Source organism: Acipenser ruthenus, chromosome 17 (assembly GCF_902713425.1).
Source record: "Acipenser ruthenus chromosome 17, fAciRut3.2 maternal haplotype, whole genome shotgun sequence".
NCBI classification, from domain to species: domain Eukaryota; kingdom Metazoa; phylum Chordata; class Actinopteri; order Acipenseriformes; family Acipenseridae; genus Acipenser; species Acipenser ruthenus.
Genome location: NC_081205.1, coordinates 6,580,235 through 6,607,829, shown reverse-complemented (window position 1 = coordinate 6,607,829; position 27,595 = coordinate 6,580,235). Strand labels below are relative to the sequence as shown.

Sequence of the window (27,595 nt, the reverse complement as noted above, 5' to 3'; positions counted from 1 at the left end):
TGTTCGAAAATGTCATAAAAATGGAAGGGGATGTAAAAACCTTTTCAAATATAATTGGAAGCTATTTGCTCTTAAGCCCTTGTAATGAATAGGAATGATTTCATTTGATTATTGCTGGCAGGCTGCAAGTGGAAATCTAGCCTATACACTTGATGAACTGCAATGCAGGGCTTTAATAATGCAACGTGGAGACTTCTGTTTTATTGATTGGGTGGTTTGCGGCAGTTTGATGTGGTGTGGAATGATACAACAGGAAAAGGCTACAGGCAAGGGTGAAATTGGCATCAATCAAAGAACGTCTTGATATTCCAATTACTGTACTTCATTCACTGTGCACATTACAGGTGAAGTGTTTCTGTGGGTTCCAACATCTGCGTCATTGTTTTCAACATGTCATGATGTCACGGTCTGATAAATAAAACAGCGCACCCATTGCAACAGTAATGACTAACCACACGTTTTTCAATTTCACATTACCTATTCAAGCAACCTACTAACTCAAGCGATTGGAATAAATATAAATATCTTTATCTTTTAATATATGCATGTGTATTGTATGTACAGACGTGCTCAAAAATAGACATGTTAATAGTTTATATTTATCAATTAACAAAATGCAAAGTGAGTGAACGGAAGAAAAATCTACATCAAATCAATATTTGGTGTGACCACCCTTTGCCTTCAAAACAGCATCAATTCTTCTAGGTACACTTGCACACAGTTTTTGAAGGAACTCGGCAGGTAGGTTGGCCCAAACGTCTTGGAGAACTAACCACAGTTCTTCTGTGGATTTAGGCAGCCTCAGTTGCTTCTCTCTCTTCATGTAATCCCAGACAGACTCGATGATGTTGAGATCAGGGCTCTGTGGGGGCCATACCATCACTTCCAGGACTCCTTGTTCTTCTTTACGCTGAAGATAGTTCTTAATGACTTTCACTGTATGTTTGGGGTCGTTGTCATGCTGCAGAATAAATTTGGGGCCAATCAGATGCCACCCTGATGGTATTGCATGATGGATAAGTATCTGCCTGTACTTCTCAGCATTGAGGAGACCATTAATTCTGACCAAATCCCCAACTCCATTTGCAGAAATGCAGCCCCAAACTTGCAAGGAACCTCCAACCGCTCTCCAGCCCTTCGGCGAACAAACTGCCTTCTGCTACAGCCAAATATTTCAAATTTTGACTCATCAGTCCAGAGCACCTGCTGCCATTTTTTTGCACCCCAGTTCCTGTGTTTTCGTGCATAGTTGAGTCGCTTGGCCTTGTTTCCACGTTGGAGGTATGGCTTTTTGGCCGCAAGTCTTCCATGAAGGCCACTTCTGACCAGACTTCTCCAGACAGTAGATGGGTGTACCAGGGTCCCACTGTTTTCTGCCAATTCTGAGCTGATGGCACTGCTGGACATCTTCTGATTGTGAAGGGAAGTAAGCATGATGTGTCTTTCATCTGCTGCAGTAAGTTTCCTTGGCCGACCACTGCGTCTACGGTCCTCAACGTTGCCTGTTTCTTTGTGCTTCTTCAAAAGAGCTTGGACAGCACATCTTGAAACCCCTGTCTGCCTTGAAATTTCTGCCTGGGAGAGACCTTGCTGATGCAGTATAACTACCTTGTGTCTTGTTGCTGTGCTCAGTCTTGCCATGGTGTATGACTTTTGACAGTAAACTATTTTCAGCAACCTCACCTTGTTAGCTGAGTTTGGCTGTTCCTCACCCAGTTTTATTTCTCCTACACAGCTGTTTCTGTTTCAATTAATGATTGTGTTTCAACCTACATATTGAATTGATGATCATTAGCACCTGTTTGGTATAATTGTTTAATCATACACCTGACTATATGCCTACAAAATACTTGACTTTGTGCAAGTGTACCTAGAAGAATTGATGCTGTTTTGAAGGCAAAGGGTGGTCACACCAAATATGGATTTGATTTAGATTTTTCTTCTGTTCACTCACTTTGCATTTAGTTAATTGATAAATATAATCTATTAACATGTCTATTTTTGAAAGCATTCTTACTTTACAGCATTTTTTCACACTTGCCTAAAACTTTTGCACAGTACTGTATGAGTGTGTGTGTATGTGCAATTGTACTGATATTACTTTGGAAGTATAATAATTGTTGTATTGTTTATTATTGAGTATGGTCTACTTAGGTCTCTCTTTGTATTAGTGTTTCACTATTGAGATGTACCTGTGCTGGCCCTGTGGGCACAAAGTGAATAAACTAAAACTAATCTAAAATGTTGGGACATCTTAAAACACATTAAAGAAAAAACATTCTTCCCTTGAGCAAAAGATTAATTAGATGAGTCATCTAGAATTTTGCACAGAAATCATAATGTTGTGAGCACACAACGTCACTGGTATTGCTGTATTCAAGGAAAGGTTGTGATATGCCAGTAAAGGAAACATTTCCTGCTAAAAAGTATGTATCAAAGCAAATAATTTAATGAAATTATGTTATGGTTTACATTAGAAAAAAAAAACAATTCAATGACGAAACCAAAGCAGACAAAAGTTTTTCCTAATGCCTTCCGTGACTGGAAGATGTTTGTCATCTCTAGTTTCTTGCAGTTTTACCTCAGTGTTGAAAGTCGATATAGATTTCATACAACCTAAAGACCATTTTTGCATTGGGCGTTCGAAACACTACTGCATATACAGCAAACCAACACACCAGTATTAGGAGAGAGAAATTCACATTGTGTTTATTGATTCCAATGATGTGTTCAGGATTTTGCCTGGTGCGCTCATCTGCTCAGTTGGAAACTGCCCCCAGCTTTGTGAATAACATATTCATCTAATTTTATGGTCTCTCTGGCCTGTTTGGGGTCACTGCACCAGTTGAATGACTGGCTCCATGGATAATTTAAACAACCATCTATAAAGCTAAAATAATTTACTGGTAACCTTCCCTATATCAGAAGTGACCTGCAGTTGAATCCCACAATGCTCTAGGCACACTGTGAGGAAGCAGGTGTGTCTTCTCTGGTGTTAAAGGGCAACAATTTGAGACACTGTAGCAAGTCTTGTCACAACCCTGCAGGCTTGACCCGCTTGAAACTGTTGAAATGTTCAATAAAACAAAAACTAAAATATACTTCTGAGAAATTGTTGTGCAAATGAGGTAAGATTATTATTTTATTTTTGCATTTTAGGTGTTAGGTTCATTGGAACCCGGTTATGTATTTTGAAACTGAAGTTGGTATTTATTGTAATACAAAAAAAAACTATGCTGTCTATAAGTAATCCTTGGGCTTGTGATTAAAAAACATTGAATGCCTGCCTTCAAACCCAAGTTGCCGGAGGTAGCAATGCCTAATTAGTTTGATAGAGTAGTTGAGCACAAATCAAAATGCACGCTTACATTATTTTTTTCCTTTCAGGCTGGATTGTTACAACTACGTCCGCACATCTGTTCCTGTGCTGGCAGCGTACAGTAATCAGGATTCTACAAGCAGCCAACTACAGTTAAGTAAAAAAAGATGTTGATCATCAATCTGCTTGGCTACATCTTGATTTGACCCATGTGTTAATGGGAATTATATGGCAATAGCTTGAAAACTTCCAATCTGATCAAAAACAGGGCTTAGTAAACCTCCTCCCCCCCCCCCAGTTGATTTTCTCAGTGAATGACCTGTGCAGAGGGGCATGCCCTAATATTGAAGTCAAAAAATATCAGGAGCAGCCTATTTGATGCCATGTCTTCTCTAAAACAAAATACTTTTGATTACTTTGTCAATACAATGGAGGCAGAACTCCAAGCAAGTGTTGGAATACTGCCCTTAAATGTAGAAGCAAGCTCTTTCTCTGACCGCTTTACTCTATAATGCATTTAGTGATCAATAAATCACAGCTGGGGAGGAGGGTAATATTAAAAGGACAAATACTTTAGGTTTTCCCTTTTAAAACCAATATAAATAAGTGTTTGAAGTTCCGGACAGGCCTTGATGGAGTTAAACAGGTTCTTGCTTGAAGGAGTTTGATTCCTTGGTACATTAAACCTAAATTTCATGTCTACCGTATAAGCTACTGAAAGATGTGTAGCTATGAACCACTGTTCACCCTTAACAAGAGGTAGGCTGTGCATGCACTTTCATTTTCGGTCTTTATGCCTACCCTGTTCATAATTATTAGATTCGATCAACTGAACCTCTGAACAGCCCTAACACACTTTAATCATACATATTAAACCTGAAATGGAAAGACACCGTAGTTGGCCACCCTTCCTTGGTCTACACATGGATTTACCCATTCTTGACCATCTGTTTAAATCCTACAAAACTGTGTTTCAGTAAGTGTGTTTGCCGGCAGAAACTGAGCATGTCTTCATTTTTCTTAAAAGAAGCCTGCAACTGTTTGCAGTGCAGAAGGAGAGCAGGAGAGGAACAGGCAGACCCTCGCGAAGCAGTAAACAGAAAGAATCCATATTCTGCCCCAGCTGGCAGCAATCTTGTGGCACGCCAGCTCACTGGTTTTCATTTATTTTCCTTTTCTGTGTTTATGTGAATGCGCAGCACTTCCGAAACACATCTGCTTATAGGTGGCTAGTAGGCACGGAGCCTGGATCCAGACTGCGCCCCTCAGTTTGACAAGGTGGCTTTCTCTCACTGACTTTGCTTACATTTAAGAAGAACATTCTCAACTTTCTTATTTATACTGGAGGGGTTGCCAAGTTCTGCCTTCCTTTATAACAAAAACTCCCCTATAGAAAAGGTTCATTTAAGGTCAAAGTGGTGGGGGTGCTCAGGAAAGTAACCTCTTGATTCAAACTGTTTTTGTTGGCGTCTTTCAGTCTGTTTATATAGAACTTTCAATGTGCTAAACTTTTAAAAATGCTTTGTCTATGTATGACATGGAGTGTGACACACCACTCACAGTTAAAAGTGTAGTTGCTACTAATACAGTAACAAGCTGGTCTTTCCTGGCAAAAGGGATTTCTGTTCTCTTTTTATTTGTTGTTTAGATTCACCTAGTGTTGCTCAGAGAGTCTGTTAGTGATAGAGCAAGTGTGGTATTTCCTGCACTCAAACAGGACAGAGTTGCAGGGGCCAGGTTAATAGTTACACTCTGGTATACCTGCTGTAAAGTTTATAAATGATTCTGAAAACTGAGGCTACTGGTATGCTTTTGTTTTAAAAAGTCACCAGGATGTGAGGACTAAAACAGTTCAAATGAAAACAACATGAATCTGGACAACACGAAGAATCCAATAGTTAATACCTAATATTTCATACCCATACCAAGTTGCCCTTAAATAGGTTTAACGTACTTATGAAGACAGCTTTAAATATTTGTTTTCCCGGCTATCACAGAGGTGAAAGGTGTATATGTATAATCGCATGCTGTATACTGAAATGTCATTTTTTGGCTGACAGGGTGACGCAGAAGCGAGTAGGTTTCAAGGGAATGTGGGTTTCAAGTGTCTGTCGCTACAGTTAAGCTACTTTTGGTTGGAGTAATGTAAAGTACAGCTATAGCTAAAGGTTTTCCATCGCCTATAATTTTAGGATTGAGACATAATTAAAAATAAATAAATAAAATAAACTATATGAACATAATTCTGATATTTTATTTAACATCATGTAATCAAAGAAACTACAAAGTAATATCACAAAAGTCTACCAAAGTCATAATAGTGGTAGAAAATGTCACAGTTTTCAATTTTTGTCAGTTTTTCGTTAAGTATGTGGAAAACTACATAGCGGTAAGTAATTCAATATATTAACGTAACATTATTCAGCAGGTTACAGGTTTCGATTTAATGAAGCAAAAACAGTTCATTCTATATAAAATAGTTCAGTCTATATAAAACCTTTGGCCAGAGCTGTAGATTGTCAACAAGGAGAAAGAACAGAACTGTTGAAATGATATGAAAGAATGCATTAAACAGATAAGATCATTATACTTCACTGTAAAAATGAATATGAAATTGTAAGTAATGATTGCAGCTGGAAACCTTTATGGAAACCATTATCCAATGTTCCTCACAAACAAAAGTGTTATTAATTATAACTTGTGTGTGTTTTTAAATTACTCATTTGTTTCTATATAGCTTTAAAAAAAGCATAGTAATAAAATTGCTTGTAACCTTACACCAGTATTTATAAGGTGTGCCAAAACCTAAAAAAAATATCAGACTCCCACTTTTGGGCTGTGAACAATGCTTTGAATATGCAAAGTTTCTTCCTTCTGAATTTGCATTGGACAAGTTATTTAGAGAAGCTCAGCAATAAAATCTACACCTTAAAGTTTTCTGAGGTTTCGGTGATTGTGGAAACAGGCGTGTTGCAACATCACTACCCGGACAGATTTGCAGTCATTCTCTTAGTCATATGACGTGATATGTTTGCATAGTCTTAGGTGGCATTATGGAGCTTTGTGTTTTATACTGCATGACACACAGGGTCTTTGGTTTTTAAATTCTTTAATTATATTGCAACTCAAGGATTTATGCACATCTCCCTGCCTGCCCTACCCCTACTTCAAACCACGGAGCCCGCAGGCGTGTGCAGGGCAATGATGGCAAAACCAAGGTCCCAATTACCTTCAATACAGAACAAGTCCTGTTAATGCACAGAGCTGGAGGCGGTGTACCTTAGTTTCTCTCTTCAGTGCTTGATACAGCAAGTTCCTTTGCGGGTTGCAGGTTCGCTTATTCTACAACTTTATAAAGAAAATATACCACATATAGCGCACCCCCTCCCCCATATCAACAAGTTAAAAATGATTGCTGATTATAAATCAAGTGATACAAATTAACCACTTCTGTGTTCAATAGCAGTTCCAGACAACCACACTCACTAAAACACAAGATATTTAGGGATTAAACAGATGGTCAATGTGTAGACCGAGGAAGGGGAAGCCAACTATATATTTGTTTCAGTTATTTCTAATAATAGACTATGTTGTGTGTAAAATACATTGCAAGAGACACAGTTTGAGTAGCCAGGCCTGTACTGCTTTGCTTTGCATTGCAGTTTTTTTGCAAATGACTACATCACTTGTACTAGGAGACACCCTATAAAACAATGTATTCACTTATTCCACAGGGTTGCGTGTGAAGGTAGATTTGACCCATGAAAAACTTGCCATCCAACAGCTTTTCAGTGGGGACATTTTACCAAGTTGTAGGTTGTTTTGCAAAAAATATAAAAGATACAATTGTGATTAGGTTATCTTAAGGGACAGACGGTGGTGACAACATGGACATGGAAACTAACTGGTAGCTGAAGCTATTTTGTGAATTACATTAATTGCACAACTCAAAAGCACAGGCTAACAACTATGAACACGTTGTGTTTTTAAACTTTAGGTGTTATAAAAACAGCTCTGTAGCACAGATAGAAATGATAGCATCAGTATCGACAGCAGGCTGCTGCTAGTCGGAATGTTTGATGTGGTTGTTCACTATATGCAGGTGACGAAGAGGGTCAACAGGGTCTAGTTTAATTTGTACATGTTCAAGTAAGACAACACCTGACTCTTATCAATCTTCTACTGTTATCGGGTATCTGAAGTGAAATATTGGAACCATAGATGCTGACAATCAAATCTCTCGATTCATCTTTTGGTTTAGGCTCTGTTTGATACATAAGAGGGCTCCAACACAGGGAGAGACAAATAAAAAAGCAGCATATCTGTCACAGATGTTATTTTGAGAAAATAGGACTTATTAGTAGACTGTGTTGAGTATTATCTAGAGGAGCTAACGGATTGGACTTGTTGCTCTCTGAGCCTGCAGACCAGAGTTTGACAGTCACTTCAGTATTGTAAGGATGACAATGCACCCTACCTAGAGTTCCTTACAGTGAAGTCAAATGGATAAAGGCCCGTCCCTTGATAAGCGTGCTGTGTTTCAGTGTGGGTGGAGATTAGACATGGATAACTGTGTGGTAACTTGGTAACTTTCAATATTAAGTAACTTCACTGAAAGATCACTAAGATAATTAAATAGTTTGAGTGTACAAGACATTATATATGTGTGTGTGGAGAGAGAGAGAGAGAGAGAGAGAGAGAGAGAGAGAGAGAGAGAGAGAGAGAGAGAGAGAGAGAGATTAAAATACAAATATCAAAAATGGTTATCATACTATAAAGTTCCTATAAGGTTTTCACACATGCAGTCCCCTGAGAAAGGTATGCAAGGAATACCACAACCTGGGCAGCAGGGTCTTTGAACACATTCTCTCTCTCTATCTCTATCTATCTCTCTCTCTCTCTATATATATATATATAACTTCATTTACTGAACATGGATATACTGCTGTGTAATATATAAAACTAACAAAACAAAACATTCCTATTTTCAAGTATGTGTGGCCTCTTGTGTGGTCAGCAAACTTGTGATCGGTCCTTTCAGAGTTTAGCCAGTCAAGGGCAGTTCACATATTCTTTGTGGTCCAAATCTGAAAAAAAATAAACCTACTGCATCAAAGTAGACCAACACAATTGAGCAGTTTGCAGGGTGAATTCCTTAATTGCTTAAAGATGTAGAACTTCTTGAAATACTGATGTGGAACTTGGATAACCTTCAAATGATGTCAACATAAGCCCACCTGAAACTCAATACCAGCCATACCAAAAGAAGAACTAAATTTCCTGAAGAAACTAACATTCCTTAAGAGCTGTTTCAAGATTGGACTACTTCAGTTAGATTACAAATAACTGTAGCCAGATATCTGCAAATAATGTATCCTGATTGGGAGGTGGGGGGGTGGGGGGCTTGTCAGCCAAAGTATTTGACTGCTAACATGATTCTTTGTGAGGGGGTCTTGGTGTAAAGTTGAGGGCAGAAGATCAAGACCCAGGAGGTCTTGGCTCAGTACCCAGGGTCAGACACTGACTCATTGTTTAATCTCAGAGACACCACTTCTCCCAGCTATCAAACTTGGCTGATGCAGGACCCCGCAGAAAGGGAGATGTTGTAAGGTACAAAAAAAATGATCTTACCCTAAAATTAGATTTTATTCATGGCACCTCAATCCTTTGTAGCATTTTTTCAAAATACCAAACAACAAAAACAAATGAAAACTTTAATAAACGGTATCAGGTGGTTTTTGGCCATTTCATGCAGCCGGCATTCATCATAGTTTTTGTAAACACCATTTAATCCCAGAGTTAGCCCCATTTCAGCTTTACATTTGTAAATGTGTCCTGGGCAGAAACTGTGTTGTCTTTCTTGGTAACGGTTTGTTTTTCTACATAAAATAAAATCTCTTCCAATGGCGTTGAGACAAGTATGTGAATATCACTTCATTCAACATTGCATGTCCTTCTTTCAACAACAACTTTTCATAAAGACAATCTAGTGTCTTATATTGAAAGAAGTCATACACAAATGATATATACCCCATCCTTAAACTAGTAAACCAGTCTCTTGAACGAACAGTTAAACAGCAAATTAGGAGAACACTTTCTCTTATGCACCCTTGCCACAATTATTTAAAAAAAAAAAAAAAAAAAAAAAAAAATTTAGCCATAATATGCTGATATATTTTAGCCATAATATCCTGATATTATGCACATTCCTACTAATCACAACCATTCAATGGGGTTCTCAATGATCCCCTCACTGGGGAATATTAAACAGAAAATCTCTGTCAGCCCAATTAGCACTAGCCTTGAACTATCTAACCTAATACCAGATTAGCACTAACTTGGTTTGGTGCAGCTGCAATTTTAATCCTTGTTATGTATATAGGGCAAACGTCTATGTTTTTTATATACATTTCCGACAGAAGTTTATTTTCAAAATGTTATCAGCATACTGTCCTGGCAGTTTAAGTTTAAACTCTAATACCTAGTTTCACAAACCCAATTGGGACTACCTAATGTTACCTAAGTACAGTAAGGTAGCACAAGATTAGTGGTAATCAGGATCTGTGACCAGCCGTAGGTTTTAGTTGCATTTTGTGCCACAGCACCCACTTATAGAAATTCCTTTTGGGAATAAAATACAGCACTCTGGTTGGCGAATGATGAAAACATAATGTATTAACCCTTTGCGGTCCATTTATTCAGCGCTTCTCAGGCGCGTCAGGTCCAATTTATTTTCGCACGCAGTTTATTTTAGACACGCTGTTTTTAGTTTTTAGTATTTTATTTCACAGTAAAACAGGTTTAAAAGGCACTGCATATCAACAGGACACTCAGTACTGCATCTCCAGCCCCGCCCCACCCTTTGTTCGCTGTATTTTTCACATACTTCTTCATAGTCGTGCATGCTGATAAATCATCTCCTGATCACTCGTTTTATCACCAAACTCCTCAATAATGTGATCCAAGTCATTATTTTATTACTATAACATCTCAAAAAGCTCTGCAAATGTCTGTGATATTCTTTGAGCGCTAGATGCGGAAGCAGCTATCTTGTTTGTTTATGGCCGTGTTATCTCTCTGGTGCCGAGACTATGTGTATTGCTCAGATCCGCCCCCTGTTTTTTTTTTGTTTTTTTTCGGCTTCTCTCAGCTCCTTTCGGTCTCACTTGACCATTGAATGGTTTTCTCAGCTTTTTCCGGAGAAAAAACGACTAGATACCTGTGTTATACGTCTTTTTGATGACCGGAAAGGGAAAATTGTAATGTCGGACCAGGTCCGACATAGGATCGCAAAGGGTTAATGAAATGCCAGTTTTCCTATTAATCTTTTTTTCTTTCTTGGAAGACAACCAGAGCCTCCTGTTATCAGTCACATGCCACTCTGAGAGAGATAAGGGTGGCGTTTTATTTATGAGGCACCGTGCTCACCACCTCTTGCAACCAGCTCGGAGAGACAACACCCCAAATTATGCCTGAGGAATTCGGAGGGCGATATTTCATTACCTGAGTCGAAACGCAGTCCCCGTTTCTCTCATCCCTCACATCTGGAACTGATAACAACACAGTAAAGAAAATCCGGGCAGGAGAGGAGATGTTTTAAAGATGTTCTATCCTAGGCCAGTTTAAGGCTCAGTGTGAGAAAGACGCAGCCCCTCTCTTATAAAAAGCACCGTTCCCAAACATGATTGTCACTAATATTACCCAGCAGTAAAGTAAAACAATGTTTTTGGAACAGCACACCAAATGGAGCATATGACCTGACTTCATACTTACCCTTTGAAAACAATAAAAACAGCCCTCATTTAGCATTAAAGGATTCTCCAGCCTTTTTCAGCATCCATTTCTGTATACATTTATTGCCAAAATAGGTCGGCTAAAATTACATCTAGTTTTTACACTAGGGTCTTGTTTGGTATTACTTTTGTAACCAGGTGGGAATCAGACAGTCGTGTCCGCCATTCTATTCGGAACCTAGGAACTTATTTTATATTATTTATTTCTTAGCTGACGCCCTTATCCAGGGCGACTTACAATTGTTACAAGATATCACATTATATTTTTTTACATACAATTACCCATTTATACAGTTGGTTTTTTTTTTTTTTACTGGAGCAATCTAGGTAAAGTACCTTGCTCAAGGGTACAGCAGCAGTACCAAGTGATGTAGCTATTTCAGATTGACTGAATTGGAATATTCTGACTTTCGAAGAAAGAAAGAAGAAGAAAAGGATCATTTTGGCTCACGACTGCATTAGAGTTCAGGTCAATTATTATTTACAATGCAAATGGGAAACAGAAGCAAGAAAATCAATATGGTGGAAATCAGCATCAAAAGTGTACCATCGCCTGCAGGCAAAATTCCCATCTTTTCCAAATGTTCTGCATCTTTGTACTATGGATATAAAACTTGCTTCAGGGTTGCAGGATACTGAGCAAATTCGGATACTTGCTCTCAACCTGCTATAACCCCCCCAACCCCCCTTAACAAACTTAATAAACCATGTGCAAGTGGCGCTTTAATTTGGACAGCTCGCTGGAAACAAAGAAGACCCTATTGCTGAACCACAGGCCAATTCTTCCTGCTTGTACTCATTAGTGCTTTATCTCTATAGTGCAATGACACGTCCTGTCTGCAAATCGAGATCCAGGGGCAAATTAGGATTACGCCACATAATTAACAATGCTTAATTTGCACAATTATTGCTTGTTAGGATGGGGTCACTTTGCAGCCTCTGTCATCAGAATGCAATGTTCTCGTTCTTTGGAAGATCAGGGTTTTCTTTGTGAAACAGCACTCTGTGATTGCAAGCTGTTCTTGCCTAACAAGTCATGTTAACACCAGTTCATTTCACATTACAGTACAGCTAGATAGAGCTGTTGAGGGTATCAGTGTATAACGGATTCTGTTTTGCCATACAGTGACTGTTAACAAGTGGCACATAGCCAAAATTCTGTCAATCTTTTTTTTTTTTTTTTCTTGGCATTCTGTAGCTTCAATGTCATTTCTGAGGATTGCACACAGCCCTTGTTAGGTGGGTTCTGTGTAATGGTAAATGATTGAAGAAAAAAAGCATGTTTTCCACTACTAAAACCTACAACATTATTCTGCAATACCACCTTAAATAAGTCGTAGTGTAAAGGTCCTAACAGTTCAGTTCTTGATTACAGAAGACAGCACAATATAGAAATATTTTATTGTAACTCCAAACAACGTCAAAGCAGAAGAAAAAAGAGTCTTCATAAGCTTTTGTTTTATGGGATTCTTCAGTGGAAAGTACTATCCTCCCTCGACACTGCAGTAAAAAACATTGTGTTTTATCACTAAAACTCATATTGCTACACAGTTGTAAGTGTGCAATGTAGGACAATTATTTGCTATTAAATATTTCTTCATAGTATTTTCCAATTAAATGCAGTCATTATACTGGCCTATATTCTTCCCTATGGGCAAATCACAGGCAATGTATCACACGGGCAACTTGCCCACTGTGGAAATTCGGGGCCAGCTATGTTGCAGTAATTTATATAAAGTGATACCTGGCTTTTCTGATTGGTTACACACACTTGTTTGTGCATTCACTAGATCCGGACTTGATTACTTTCAAGGGACCCAAGAAAGGAAAGTTACAAGCTGGGAATGCAGGGATACAAATGTGTTGCAATTTGTACCAATGTTTTAAGTTTCTGGTTCATAACATTTTTTTCATAATCCTATTCACTGATTAATGCATTCCTGTCATGCAAAGCAGACAAAACATGGTCTGCTCGCTTTAATCAGAGTTCGCTAATTGAACAGAAGCAGAAAAGTAGAAGGCTCTGATCAGGCTCCATTTTACTTGATGTTTTGAATAATGGGTATGATTCAGGTTATTGCACAGATCAGGCCACTTCCTGTACCATAGAACTGCTGCCTAGGATTAATTATTGACATTAACCAGTATCAACTTGCTTCTGTACAGAAAACAGGGCAGGCACTGTATAACAAAGACAAATGTCTGTAATAACATATATTTCTTTGTTGACACAGAGTCGCTCAAAGTGATGTTTTCCAAGCCTCCGTTTTCAGATTCTGTTGATCTAAGTAATTCTGTGGGACCATATCAGATTGCTTTTTTAAAATACTAGAATAAATATGATAAGCTAGTTTCCCTTGAGTTCCACCCACGTCTGTCTGGAAAGAGTGTGTGTGATTGATCAGGATATCAATAAACAACGGATGATTGTTACTGTGTTAACTTTAAGACCGAGTATTCGGTCACTGAGCCCCTGATAATATTTACATATGTTACTGTGTTAGAGATTGAATGATTCTTGGTGTTAGTATCAGCTGTAGTTCTAAAGCTTAGACAAACTTTGACATTCTTTATGCACAGCTTCCCTTTGCTATCATAACCATGGATTCACACCAGGTAATAATCAGTGAGTACAGCAAGAAATGCAATATCACATGCTAAATATTAAAGCAGAACATTGTGCCAGATTCTTAAAGCCATTTCCTTTAAACTGTCATTAGTGCTATTTCTTTATGAAAGGAAAAACACCGGTTGCAATTCTAAAATGAGAAAGGGAAACGAAGGCTACTTACAGGCCCCCAAAGGTTGGTAACTTTATTGGGTGCATTTTTCCTTTATGGGAAAAAAAAAATCTTGCAAATGATAATTTGGAGGAAAGAGCTTTGATAATCTAGCGCATTGTGCTTATTTTATATTACACTCAATCTGCATACTTGAATTATCTTGGTAGTTAATTAAAACTGTGCTGAGTTGACAGTACTGTTCTGTAATTGCTAGGAAACATGCTAGATTTGTTAGTAAATCAAAACATAACTCCATGCCGATTTCAATTATTTTAAATGGTGTTGGTATTTAGGTCCAGCACCATTTAAATCAACTGAACAGCCAACAGTGTGAGTTCACATAGGAATTATAAGCCTTTATAAAGTACAGCTACTCATCTAAAATGGACATGTGAAAATTGGTCTGTGGCAAGCAAACGTCAGGTTTAGACACAAATTGTCAAGTATACAACATCTTAGTTTAATTAGCAGAGCAATAGTTTAATTCTTGTAAACATCAACACTGCACATTTTATTACCCGCTTTAAGACATATTTAATAGTTGTGACCTGAAGTAGCAGCCCATTCTTTTCTTACTGCTAAGGTGTTAAGTTTGTGCTTGGAACAGCTGACTGGCTGTACAGATGCTAAAGCCATCAGGAAGAGAACAGGGGACCAGACTTTAACCAATGCCAAGATTGCACAAAAATGTTTCCACTTTGTGTGTAAAAAATAATAAAAAAAAACCCCCCAAAACAGCCAAACTCTTTCTAATTACAGCATCTTATATGAGAAACATTTGTTTGCAATAAATGGGAAAAGGGTGTTTGAATTCCTTTTTATTTGCGAGTGAAGCACACAGCGCTCAAAGAGTGGAACATAACAGCAGTGTAAGTTAATGGTGCGATTTAAAAGCATTCTTTTTATATTTATGTGATTGCTATTTATTTTTTAAAGAAAATTCTCATGCCTTGAGCTGAAAAGATCCACCCCCTCATCCACCCCCATAATAACAATACCTGTGAAAGCCAAGGCCTACAGCTAACCCCAGGTCAAACCACAAATTGTTCCATGGTTACTGTAATGAAACCCATATTTCTCCTCAGTCCTTGGATTTGAGCAGCGCTCAAAAGCGGGCTGAATCAAGATAACTCACAGCTGTTGAAACAGCCTAGGCTTTCCGTAAGACAGATTCACAGCCTGGCAATTCTCCAAAATCTGCTGGCAATATAACAGAACCTGTTGACCATGCCATATATACTCCTACCTGAAGTGACAGTTTTACACACCATGCAGGGCCTTCACATCTAGGCCTAATGTAATTCAGCAGGTACAGCTGAATTCAGCTTTCTGCCCTTTCATCCTAACTCCATCCTCAATCTTCTACCTGCAGCACCAGAACCGACAGCTTATTTTTTTAAATAATTATTGCATTAAACAAATATTATAATTATTAATCATGTGAACACTCAGCCAATGTCATGAGGAGGTTTCTTTACGATGTGTCATTGCATACGTAACACCAACCGGCTGTTCTGATTGGCCATTCTGAAATCTATGTTAATAGTTCCAAGGAAATCGCCTCAGACTGACAAATGAAAGTCCAAGAGAAATGACCTGCTTTTGTGTTTAATAACCAGAAAATTGGTATCCTTTTTTAATGAGAAAATGACATTCACACTCCACAACAGAGATTGGGTCCAATAACATTGTTAAATCTGAGATGATGCCACACCTAACACAGACAGTATATGCTTTTCTTAACTGCCACTGTTTTTAATGGAGACAACAGTCACCAGTTCCACATCCTGTTTCCAGTCCTGCAGCAATCAATCAATCATTCACGGCAACACAATCAAGTAAAATGACAGGCAGTGTGAAAATACTAATGTTCTGTCACTGGGACTGTGGTTTGTGTTGATCAAACAACAAAAGAATCTAATAGAATCTCTCTACAATAATTTAGTTCCAGTTATTGGGAGCATCAAAATTTGGGGTATAAGTCAAACATTTTTACATGTTTATAAACAGGATGAAGATCTACTTTTTTCCTATATCATATACTGCTTTATTGTTAATATATAAGTTCAACTACAACTGTTTCGATTCATAACAAACCTTTATTCTCGTTTTCATTAAAGGCAAAAGGTTGATGAAGAGAATAGTGTAAAGTGGCTGAGATACTGTTGTGATGCCTCTGTTTTGAACCCACTTTGCAGGTATATTTCTTTCAAGCAGGTGACCTGGTCAGCTGTATCGCTATAGAGAATAACGTATAGTAGGAACACAATTTTGTTCCACTGATGTCCTGAATGGGGTTTTGTTTGTGATCTGAAGGATCCCCAGGTGTTCTTAATATTGGTAAGTAAAATACTGTCAAACTGACAAAAAAGAGAAATGCTCTGATGTGTGACATTGACATAACAACTTAATAAAAGGTTTGGTCTGTTAATGGTTACAGGTGAGGAAAGCAATAATTATAATCATATTTTCTATGGATTTTCATGTTACTTCAAATAATTTCTGAAAAAACTATGATACCTAATTAATTGGTGACTTTAAAAAAACAGTGTGTCTTTGTAAATATTTAAATGTGATTATCATAATCATTTACATAAAAAATATATATATTCTCTTACAACACTGGTATGATACAGACCTTCACAGATTCCATACCCAAATTTCTTCAGGCAATAAATGTAACTAAAAGGGCGAACCCAGTACTAACCTAAGCATTTCTAGTCCTGTGCGAACAGAGAAAATGGAGGCAAGCTACTACAGATGTCTTTAAAATCATGGACAACATTCAATATTTTTGTTATTCTTATACTGTTTTATTTTTTTTATTCCTGCATCCCTCTGTTTCAACAAACAGCCAACCAGCGCTGAGCAAAACTTGTAAGTCAATGTTTATCCAAGTGGATTCTTGCCCATGATAATATTTGTAAGTCCTACTGTTCTAACTATCATAACTATCACACACCTTCTTGTACAATATTGCTTGATTACAGGCAATGCCCCTGTGTGACTACTGTAGGGCAGCATGGCATTTCCTCTATGGACTCTGGCTTTGCAAAGCACTCACAAAACAAGCATTCTTACAAGGACAAAAAGGTTAAGAGGGGATTAAAACGGTAGCTGCATTGAGTTTTATAAAAAATAAAACATTTCATTTTTGGCAACGTACAGTTCAACCACATGGTATCTGTGCTAGGGAACAGCATGTTTGATGTATCACATAAAGCACTTCTTTATTAAATTATATTTAATGTGCTAAGAAGACAACATTTATGGATCATTCAGCATTGTCGTTGGTTCTTCAGAGCATTTGAAGTACAAGCACCGGTAGCTACTAATGTCATTTTAAACAGCATTTTTAACTGACTTTCTATGCTGTTTTTTTTTATTTTGCTGTGTTTAACTGGCTTCCATCTTCCTTGCAGGCATGTGTTTGTCTTGTTCCTGATTCTTGAGAAATCATGTAATACAGGTAATCATTTCAACTTTGCTTTGTGATACAGTAGCAGGTACAGTAGTGGGTGGAGTGAACAGAACCCAAGAGAAACATGGACTGCATTCAAAATGATAGCACACGTCACAAAAAATAAAGAGGGGGTTAAAATGGTATTATATACTTTAAATGTGTTGATATTTGTTTGTTTTTTTTCCCCCCTGTTCTTTCGACAGTCGGTACAACCAATTACAAAGCCTGATTCTCCTGCTAGACCACTCAATGATACGGAAGGAAGGCTTTTGACAGATGATAAAAATGTATTGAAACAAGCCTGCAATCATATAAACAGCCAATAAGGAGCCCTGTTTCAGTCAAGTAAACAATCAGTGACAGAAAGAGGAGGGCTTTTGACAGAGGTGAATTTATTTTGATACTATGAAGCAGACTTCCACACAGTACAAGCTTAGAGCAACAAATCAGCTCAGGTTTCTTAATAAATGCATACTTTAATCTGTTGAGAATTAAAAGTCAAGATATCGACAACAGGGGTACTTAGACTAAAAACAAGGGACTGCGATTCGAAGTTCAAAAAAGAAAAAAAAACAGCTTCTTACCAGGGTGGCTATAGGCACAAGAATTTACAGGTTGCTATCAGTTCATACTTTGTGCCAAGTATGTTCTGATATTTCTATTGTCCCTGATTCCACAGTGAAGTGAGCAAGCAAGTCTTAAACTGTCAATTGATTCATGTCTTTCTGGTTATACCAGTGTATTCAACAGGAAATGTATGAATTGTTTACAGATAAATACAGTAGGACCTGAACATAAATCCCTGTTATGGTAGCAAAGCTGTATTGTCACAGGTACAGTTTTTTTGTTTGTTTGTTTTTACAGAATTGTGATGATGTAAGGAACGTAGCATATGAATGAAAACTTGTCAAGTTCCAAGGACAGGGGACATTCATAAACCCCAGATGAATATTCCAGCACCGGACAGATCTAGTGATTTTCTGGTTTTCAACTGGTCGTGCTGGTTCAGGAGTCTAAACAGTACCATTGAAATCCCCAGTAAGAGGACAATAAATACTGTATTTGTTCCAATTCCCAACTCTTGGATGGTCTCTAGCTCACCAGAGTTTGCTGGAATCAGGGACAATAAAAAAATTAATCTATCTCTGTATAACACAGTTTTGAAAAAATACATACTAATACCAATGAAATATGCAGCAAAGCCATTGAAAACAAATATATATATATATTATATATATATACCCAATACAACTTTATTAACATTTAAAAACTAGTAGAAAAAAGTAGAATACAACAGAATTGAGAGACAAATTCCTTGAACAAATTTGCCAGCAAAAACACTGCATAGCAAAAGAATACAATCTTCCGGGGCTAAAATTGTTCCATAATTATAGCCCCTACTAAACTCCAAGAATTAATTTGGTCCACTAGCAAAAAAAAAAAAGGTCTGGTACATCATTGCAATGCAGGTTCCTGTGCTGAAGATCCCTTTAACACAAAACTGCCTCAAACTGGTTTGCATCAGCGCGTTGTGTATTAACAGCGCTTCTTCAACTCGGCTCTAACCTCCTTCCTTCCTGTCACCATCCCACCACAACCACAGCGGGCTCATGAGCCAGGTCTTCTGCAGGTCACGATACCATGCGACTCACAGTGTCACAAATACACACGCCATGCAATTAAAAAGAAAACGTGGGTTAGTCAACACGTTACGCTTTTGAAATTGCAAATAATTTTAGATAGCTACCAACTGGACTAATTGACCAACAGAACAGGTCTCCATACACTCTACTCAAGACTCCACTTGGGTTTTTTTTTGACTGCCCTGTACCAGGTTTGACTAATGGCTGTAATTGAACATGTGCTCATTTACTATAGCAAGTCTAATTATAATTGCCTAGTGGGGCACTGGTAGAAAATAAGTGGAGCATTATGCTTCTGACACAAATAAGCTAGCTCACTGTCAGATCTATTAAGGTGTCAGGGTGCATTATAGAGTCATATACTGTACTCTTTTAGGCAGTGCATATTCTAAACTGTTTTGCAGTACTGCAGGTGTGACTTTCATTACCTCTGTCATAGCACATCAGCGACATGACACACAAATTCAATACTTTGTAAATGCAACATGCTGAAGTCAAGTGTTGCTAAACTTTTGGTTAGGTATATAAATGGAACACGGTAAAGGGCGATTTCAGTGGTTCAAATTTAATCTGAAAAAAATATTTATTGTACTTCAGATAAAAGAAATCTCATGTCTGAATTCCTTAGATTTTACTTCTAGCTAGTTATTAGATCAATACCCAGCTGACCACGGCGATTTCATGGAATTCTGAATGCCTTTAAGTGGTTGGTTTGGAGATCAGAAAGCTGTGGGTTTGGCCCCACTGCTTTTTATAAAAATCCCTCCTCTCGAAACCAGAACACAGAGACGCAGTGAATCTCGCAGTTCCCAAACACGCAATTGGCTGGGAAATCCCCTGTCACTGTGGGTCTCAAGACAGAAGGAATGGGTCGATCTGCAGCCCCTGCAGACCACAGACCATAGGGAAAGTGGAGACTTATGAAATATGAATAATTACAAAGTAAGGTGACTGGCGTACTGTTAAAGCACTATATTGCATCAACAGGAAATGGTAAGTACAGTTTTAAAGGAATAGGGACTTTTTTTTTTTTTTTTTTAAACTGCTTTGGGAGATTAGATTAGCCCATATATAAACGTCTGAAAAAATCATTGTGATACCATTATAGTACAAACTTATTACCTTGAAGAATAGAATATATATGTGTCTCAATATAAGCTAGAACAGCATGTCAATCGAACGAGTCTGAAAAAATGTCAGTAAGTTTAAACGGATATATAAAAATTAAGTTACAGTTTATTATTTTTATTGATTCGTGTCCCAATAAACTCAGTTTTAATACCAACACAGTATGAAAATACTGTCCCCTCTGTCATTGTCCCCTCTTCCTACATATTTACACTTTATCTGTCAGTTTTTTTTAACTATCTAGATACCACCAGGCCACAATAAACCATTGTGTTAATCTCGCACACTCCAGGCGAACAGGAAATGGCTACTTTTATCTACCCACGTGCGGAGAAGCAGGCCAGGAGAACACACAGCTGTGTCACCGGGCTCTAAAACAAATTGGCATCAGTTCAGCAGCACTGTGAAAAAACAAAACTAAATACACGACATATGACAGAAGGCGAAGAAAAATGTCTTTCTTCCTGGAGGTCTCAAAAAATCCATTGATCTACCACCACTGCTTCAGAAAGACCTTCATTGTTCTCAGGGAGCAGCCCAAACTCAAGGCGAGATCTGGGGGCGATCCGATTTTTTTTTTCCAATTCCAAAGAAAATATAGAGGGGGACATTTTATGATCTGGAAGAAGGCAGCCAGTGGGCGAAAGAGATTTTTTTGTCGTGCAGCCTCGGTTTGAACAGCAGAAATCAAGGGATACATAAATCGCAGCATAAAGAGCTGATTTTATACTCCAAGGAAAAACAAAGCAGCTGTGTTGAAGCCATAGCTTTGGCCAGTGAGCGTGAGCAGATTCAGGAAAAGTTCAGCTTGTAAAGTTCAGATGCGTGTATGCTACCTGCTTACTCTAGCTGGCCTTGCACAGACACACTGAGGCAGCATGCATTGTGTGAGCATGCCAAAACTTTTTAACCCTTTCAAAGGCTGCATAGAGAACAGCTGTACACAGCTGCATCAATGGAAAAACAAACTTTAGCTAGTTTCCTTAAGTAGTTTGTAGAGTCATTCCAAGATGTGACTGAGTTGTAGGCTGTGTACACACGATGTTAAGATAAGGAATTAGTCCTTTTTTTTGTATTAACATATTATTTTTGAATGATTATTTTCAAGGTAGCTAATGCTTTTTTATGGGAATATGTGTATTTGTATTGGGTTTTTCTGGCTGTAAGCATCGCAGCTACTGAAAAGAACAAGAAATAGCTATACAGGAAAGAAGGGAGTTTATTGACTTAGTTTACATTAGATAGTTAAACCCCAGTCCTATTAATTTACCTCATGTAATTTTTCACTGACTGCATCAGTGCAACTATAATTGCGTTTGACGGCGCAAACAAGAGCCGAGTACAAACCCTGTACAAATCTTTAAATAAACGATCTGCTCGGTTCAAGTCACTGCAGTGCAGCACATATGCCGCATGCATCCTGCCCCCGTTTCCTGAGTCTATTCGGGGTGCTTAGCTACACGAAAACATTACTCGCGAAAAGACAACAATTTACTTCAGTAAACATGTATATGTGTCATCATTGGCTGGCTTGCTGGGTCCTTATCTCAAAGTGTAGTTTTTGTACTTGCTGATTTATGTTTAACATCCAGGTTTGCACTGTCACCTCTAATAAGAGGTGGTTTTAACCCAGCTTTATGAATCTGTATTATTTATTTGTTTAATGGCGCTATACCAATACCAATACCACAATCTAGAATCTAGCTGTCTGTTTAGTCCCTCAGAGATGAGGATTCTACCTAAATAACTCAGAGATAGCTGGAGTGGAGGTGGGCATATTACTTGTCAGTCATCATGAAAAAGAAACAATGTTGCAATAAAACTGTGGGCAGCGTGCATGGGGTTAAATCCGCCCACATCCGAAAAACCGTGTGCATGTGGCACATGACCAAACGCTACATCAGTCAGCCAGATGTGGGACACTTCCTTCCTGGTGGACTGCGGCTGCCTGGCTTTCCGGCCCATGTGGAGAGCTGTGACCGTGTAATATGTGTTTGCTGTTCTAGAGGTGGCTGCACACTGCCCTCGAATTGCAGTGGGCACCTACCCGGTTCCAGGGGATGAGTGAACTGCACAGATATGGAACGGAACTTTCATTTATAAAATGCACTTACTTTCCAACTAAGGGGGCTACTGCTTCTGAGCATGGCCACCATTTTGTCCCTGCTTATTGTACAATCACTTGGAATATCCAGTCACAGAGGTAAAAACATGAAAGTCAGTTCTATGCATACTTTAAGCTACTTGTTGTAAGCACTGATGGCTTAAATGGTAAACGTCTGCAGACTTATTTTGCTGCAATGCAAACTGTACAATATTTGCAGAAAGCAGTGTTGGTGGCAGCTATAAAACAGGCATACAATCTTTGTGCAATCTCATTGTTGATAGGACAGTTTAAAACGGTCACGCTAGTGCTCTGATGGTCAACCAAAGCATTTTGAGGGAGTGGAAACGGACAGACTTCTTACTGTTGAGCAGGGAATGGTCCATTTACTCTACAGGAAATATAGGCAAAGGGAAGACTCCAGGATCGTTTGCATACACGTACAGTACAACTGCTACTGATAATCAGTTATAGCCATTATTAAATGCAAACAATGCAGAAACTACATGTATTTAAGTTCTAACCAAGCTGGGAATACTGCATTAGTTGTAATACTTCACGCAGATACATCTACAATCCATCTACAAAATGCCCCAAGGCTGCATTGACATAAATTCACTGAAACTGACTTGACTGATTGAACATTGGCATGTGAACTGCAATCTGTATAGTTTTGGGCACCAAGTATGTTAATGCAAGACCATGAATCATTGACAACAGGTCACTTTAATGATTCAGTCACTGAATTACGTTAAGCAAACTAGTATATACATTACACTCCATTTCAAAGTCATGACTGCCTTACACACAGAAAAGAGGTAAGCCTTACATATTTCTATAAAAAAAATAGTAACCCAAAAATAGAATTTTTAGGCGGAAATGAAGAACATTTCAAAATGTTTTGCCTTAGTATTTAAGTATTCACCACAGTGAGTCATTATTGGCCTCTGCCAATTCAATTCCTTTTCTGCCAGCTGAGCTGTGTTCTTGCTAATCAGGGTTTGTTTTTGCCAAAGTTGCTGCTTCAGTTTGAAACTGAGGCTGACGTAAGGCAAACAGACTCCCCGATGCCAAAACTTCAATTCGGTACCATCCCACTAAGGAAAAATAATGCCAATTATGGCATTGTATAATATGGAAAACTAAACAAGGTCAGTTTTCTATTTGTATTTGTATTTTGCTGTAACATGCCCCATGCAGTAAGTTGGTTTCTAACTCTGTTTAGGTGTAGTCGTAGTGAAGTCAGAAACCAATGGCTGAAGGTGGTTACTATTAAAGAATATCCACATCTGTCAATTTACAGCCATAAACTATACCAGTGAACAGAAGACTGAGCAGCAAAATACGCTTTTCAAAAAAACTAGTTAAACACTAGAGCTGCACAAACCGGTTATTCCATTATTCGGCTAAGCTCACCACAGATGAGGGTCACTGGTGTTGACGGGGCTAATTTACCATTCCAAGTGAAACAACTGAAAAACCTCCTCCTTGGAGCTGATGATTCCTGTTGTCCACAGTCTAAGAAAAGCAGCAATCACCACAAATCCAAGCAGCTGTTTCTTTTTGAATGGTAAATTAGCCCAATAGACAACAATGACCCTCATCTGATTGTCAGCTCAATCCGAATAATCGGATTATCGTTCTGTGCAGCACTACCAAGCTATAACTCTACCATGACGAAAACATCACCTGTTTCAGAACTTTGAGGTGAGTTCCATACAAAAGGGGCACGACTGCTAAACGCCCAAATCGGATTTTCAAGAGCACATCATTGGTTTAACTCAAACTACAGTATGAGACTGCAAGAAGTTCCTTTGAACAGGGAGGACCAAACCATGGACAACTTTATAAGTGAGGAGTGAATCACAGCGAAGAGAGTGTTATACTATCTGTGTGTATCAGTTTGCAAAGCAAGTAGCACTAAAACAGCGAGGGAAAGACATGTTGGATTTCCTCTTTCAGGAAATACCAGAGCCAATTATTATTATTATTTTTTTGCTCACTCCACATGCATTCCGGGAAGAATACATATTTGTGGAATATTTTTTCAGGTTTTCTATTACTTTTTATTGCCGATTTATATAACATCACCATAAACATATTTTATTTTCTTAGACGATCTACCTTCTCCATAGATATTTATATTATAAATCCCCTCAACCCCTCTGGGATTATCCATATAATCTATACCTTTTGGTTTGTACATGGCAAACACTAGTATAGGCAAGGAAGCTTGTATGTCGCAATGCATTCTTTATCAGTCTCATCAATTCACCACAGCGGTGACACACTGAAATGGTGCCTTACCTGCGTCAGAAGCTGTGATTGAGTCAGTCCATTCATCCATCGGGTGTAGCGCTCAGTGGATCCTTCAGGCTCCCTCCTGACCTGGCAACCAATAATCTACAAAAAACAAACAAATTAAAATGCTTTGATAACTGCCTTGTAAGCTATTTATTTATTTATTTATTTAATTTAGAATGCCCAATTATTTTTTTCCCCTCACTGCAGCAGTTCCCCACACAGCTCAGGAGAACTGAAGGTTCAAAAGGTGTCCTCCGATCCCATGAGCAAGCCAGTTTCCTCTTTAACACCCACTTCGCACAGTCAGGACGTGAACCTGCGCTCCCATGACTGTATGACTCACCATGATGAGATTTGATTAGTTTCTGCTCTGGTTTCTTTTGAGATTTGCAGTGCAGAGACAATTGCTGTCAATTCTGTATTATTATTATTATTATTATTATTATTATTATTATTATTTCCATTACACGAGAGTAGATGTTAAAACTTCATGCTGATTTGAACTCGGCTCTCACCAAGATAAGCACCAACTAAGACGTAGCTTTACAGTAAACTAATGTGATCCATATGTGTCTCCATCCATTTACGTTTCCTTCCATATGATGATGTAGATATCCTTCTGTCTGGTGTTAATGGCTGAAGTGTAATGCTGGCTCCAGGGATCAGCTTATTTTGCCTCCCTGGTGCATCAGCACACACAACGGCTGCGATGCTGGCTCCGGGGATCAACCACAGTGCGGCCTCCCCAGCGCATCAGCATGACAACCGTCTGGATTGAGCTAAGTAGGGTACATCTCTGGGGTCTTCAAGTGGGCACCTTCCATCCTCATTATTTCGTCCACTAGCCCACGACACCTCAAGAGGGCTCGACAGTGATTCTGGCGTCCCAGCATCACCCCCCTCCGTCCCCCACTCAACTCAGCCCATCTTACTTACCTGTACATCAGTGTTTCTTTCTTTCTATTGTGCTTGAGATCCCCGGCCAGAATCTTTCCGTCTCAACCACAGCCAGTTGCTGCTCCTCTCTGCTGCTTCAGATAAGTTCTTCACTGTGCGACGCAACTCTTGGCCACTGAATCCGACGTCTCTGAGAAACCGGGTTGTAGAGTGTGCCACAAATCCTCGACAACCCACTTCCACTGGGTAAACCCGGACTCTCCATCCTCGCTGTTCCGCTTCAGTGGCTAGTTGAGCATACCGAAGTTTCTTCCTCTCATACGCCTCATCTACAGCATCCTCCCATGGCACTGTTAACTCTACCAGGTGAACAAGGCGTGCTGATCCAGACCACAAGACAATATCTGGTCAAAGGTTAGTGGTGGCAATCTCAGGTGGAAAAATAAGCCGTTGACCAACATCTGCCAGCATTTTCCAGTCTCTAGCAGCTTCCAGTTGTCCTGGGCAGGGATTGGTTTTAACACCTTTTCTTGGTGGTTGCTCTCCTGGGTGGAGGAATGTTGTCTTTTGTGTGTAATGTTTTGATGGAACAGGTGGCAACTTATTGGTCATGTTACGCTTGTCTTCCAATGCTAAGGCCAAACATTGCAGCACCTGGTGCCAAGTAAACCGTCCTTGGCTAAGAGCCACCTTACATCCTGTCAAAATGTGCCTTAATGTTGCAGGTGATGAACACAAAGGACATGTGGGATCCTCTCCTACCCAGAGGTTTAGGTTCTGTGGTGATGGGAGAACATCATATGTTGACCTGATGAGGAAACTGATCCTGCTCTGTTCCATTGACCATAGGTCTTGCCAGCCAATCTTGCGTTGTTCCACACTCTCCCATCTCATCCATTCTCCCTGCTTGGCCTGGGAAATGGCCTTTATACACCTCATCCTCTCCTCCTGCTTTTGCACCTCGTTGACTACCAGCTTCCTCCTTTGAGCTGGGGCTGCCTTGTGCCATGTAGGAGGAGCTGAACTGAGACCAAGACCCCCTCTTCCATGCTGAACTTGCCCCATGATATCACTAATTCGAAGGGCAGCCTTTGCATCTTCCACAGCTTTCTTTGCCACCCACTTTCTTCCAGTTTTCAACTCAGGTGCTGCCTCCCTTACGCATTTGTCGCGTGACTCTACTAATGTCATTTCCCGTCTGACCTTGGCGCACTTAAACTCCTCGGTTAGAGCGGAGACTGGTAGCTGCAGTATTCCTTTACCATAAAGTCCCACTCTGCTGAGGCAGCGTGGAACTCCCAAACCATTTCCTGATGTATGAACTGAGCTTCCAGCTTCTCTACTGTTGTCAAAGAAACCTCGTACACAGTCAGTGGCCACAGCAACCTCGGCAGCAGACCAAACTGAAAGCACCAGAGTTTTAGTTTGCCTGGTAGAGCGCAGCTGTCTATGCTCTTCAACCTTTCCACTGCTTGTTGTCTAACTTCTCCCTCACGAACTGTGTCCTTTAGATCCCCGTCGTACCATCTCCCAAGACTCTTCACTGGCTTCTCAGACATTGTTGGTATTGCCTCACCATTAATGAAGAATGTTTTATCGACTACTTTGCCTTTAATTATAGAGATGCTCCTTGATTTAGTGGGCTTGAATTGCATTCATGCCCATTCAATGTTATTGGTTAATTTGCCCAATAACCGATTTTGGTATTCTGGTGGATTGATAGGTGGGATGTCTGACGGATATATATGACCTATATATCCAAAATCTAGAAACTTGTCTTTTTCCTACTTATACTTCCCAATTTGTTACTTATTTACTTTTTTGTAATCTATTTGACTGTAATTCTTAGGGGATGGGTGCTGCATAACGAACAGTGACATAACATACATATTATTTTATGTCATGCATTATAAATTTCACAGCACAAGACCTACTTTAAAAAAAAGAGAGTATTTTAAAAGTAAACCAACCAAACCAAAAACAGGACCTAGTAAAAACAGTTTTTAATAACGTACAGCAAACCGCAAGGGGTCCTCAGACATGTCTGTAATCATCTTTCCAGTTTTTACGCATAATTCGACCAGATATGTTTTTTATTAAAAATAATTTCCTTATCCTATTTTATTTCCATGTTTTTTTTTTGTTTGTTTGTTTTTTGTGT

General features: G+C 39.0%; 1 protein-coding gene across 2 annotated transcripts in view; it reads right to left on the bottom strand.

Moving 5' to 3' along the window:
* Window positions 1-27,595, bottom strand: part of LOC117423613 (UDP-GlcNAc:betaGal beta-1,3-N-acetylglucosaminyltransferase-like protein 1) — a 96,408-nt gene that overhangs the window by 44,965 nt on the left and 23,848 nt on the right. For both annotated transcript variants that reach the window (XM_058989888.1, XM_058989889.1), the window contains exon 3: window positions 24,541-24,636. In XM_058989888.1, the coding sequence (XP_058845871.1) occupies window positions 24,541-24,636 (96 nt within the window). The remainder of the gene's footprint in view (window positions 1-24,540; window positions 24,637-27,595) is intronic.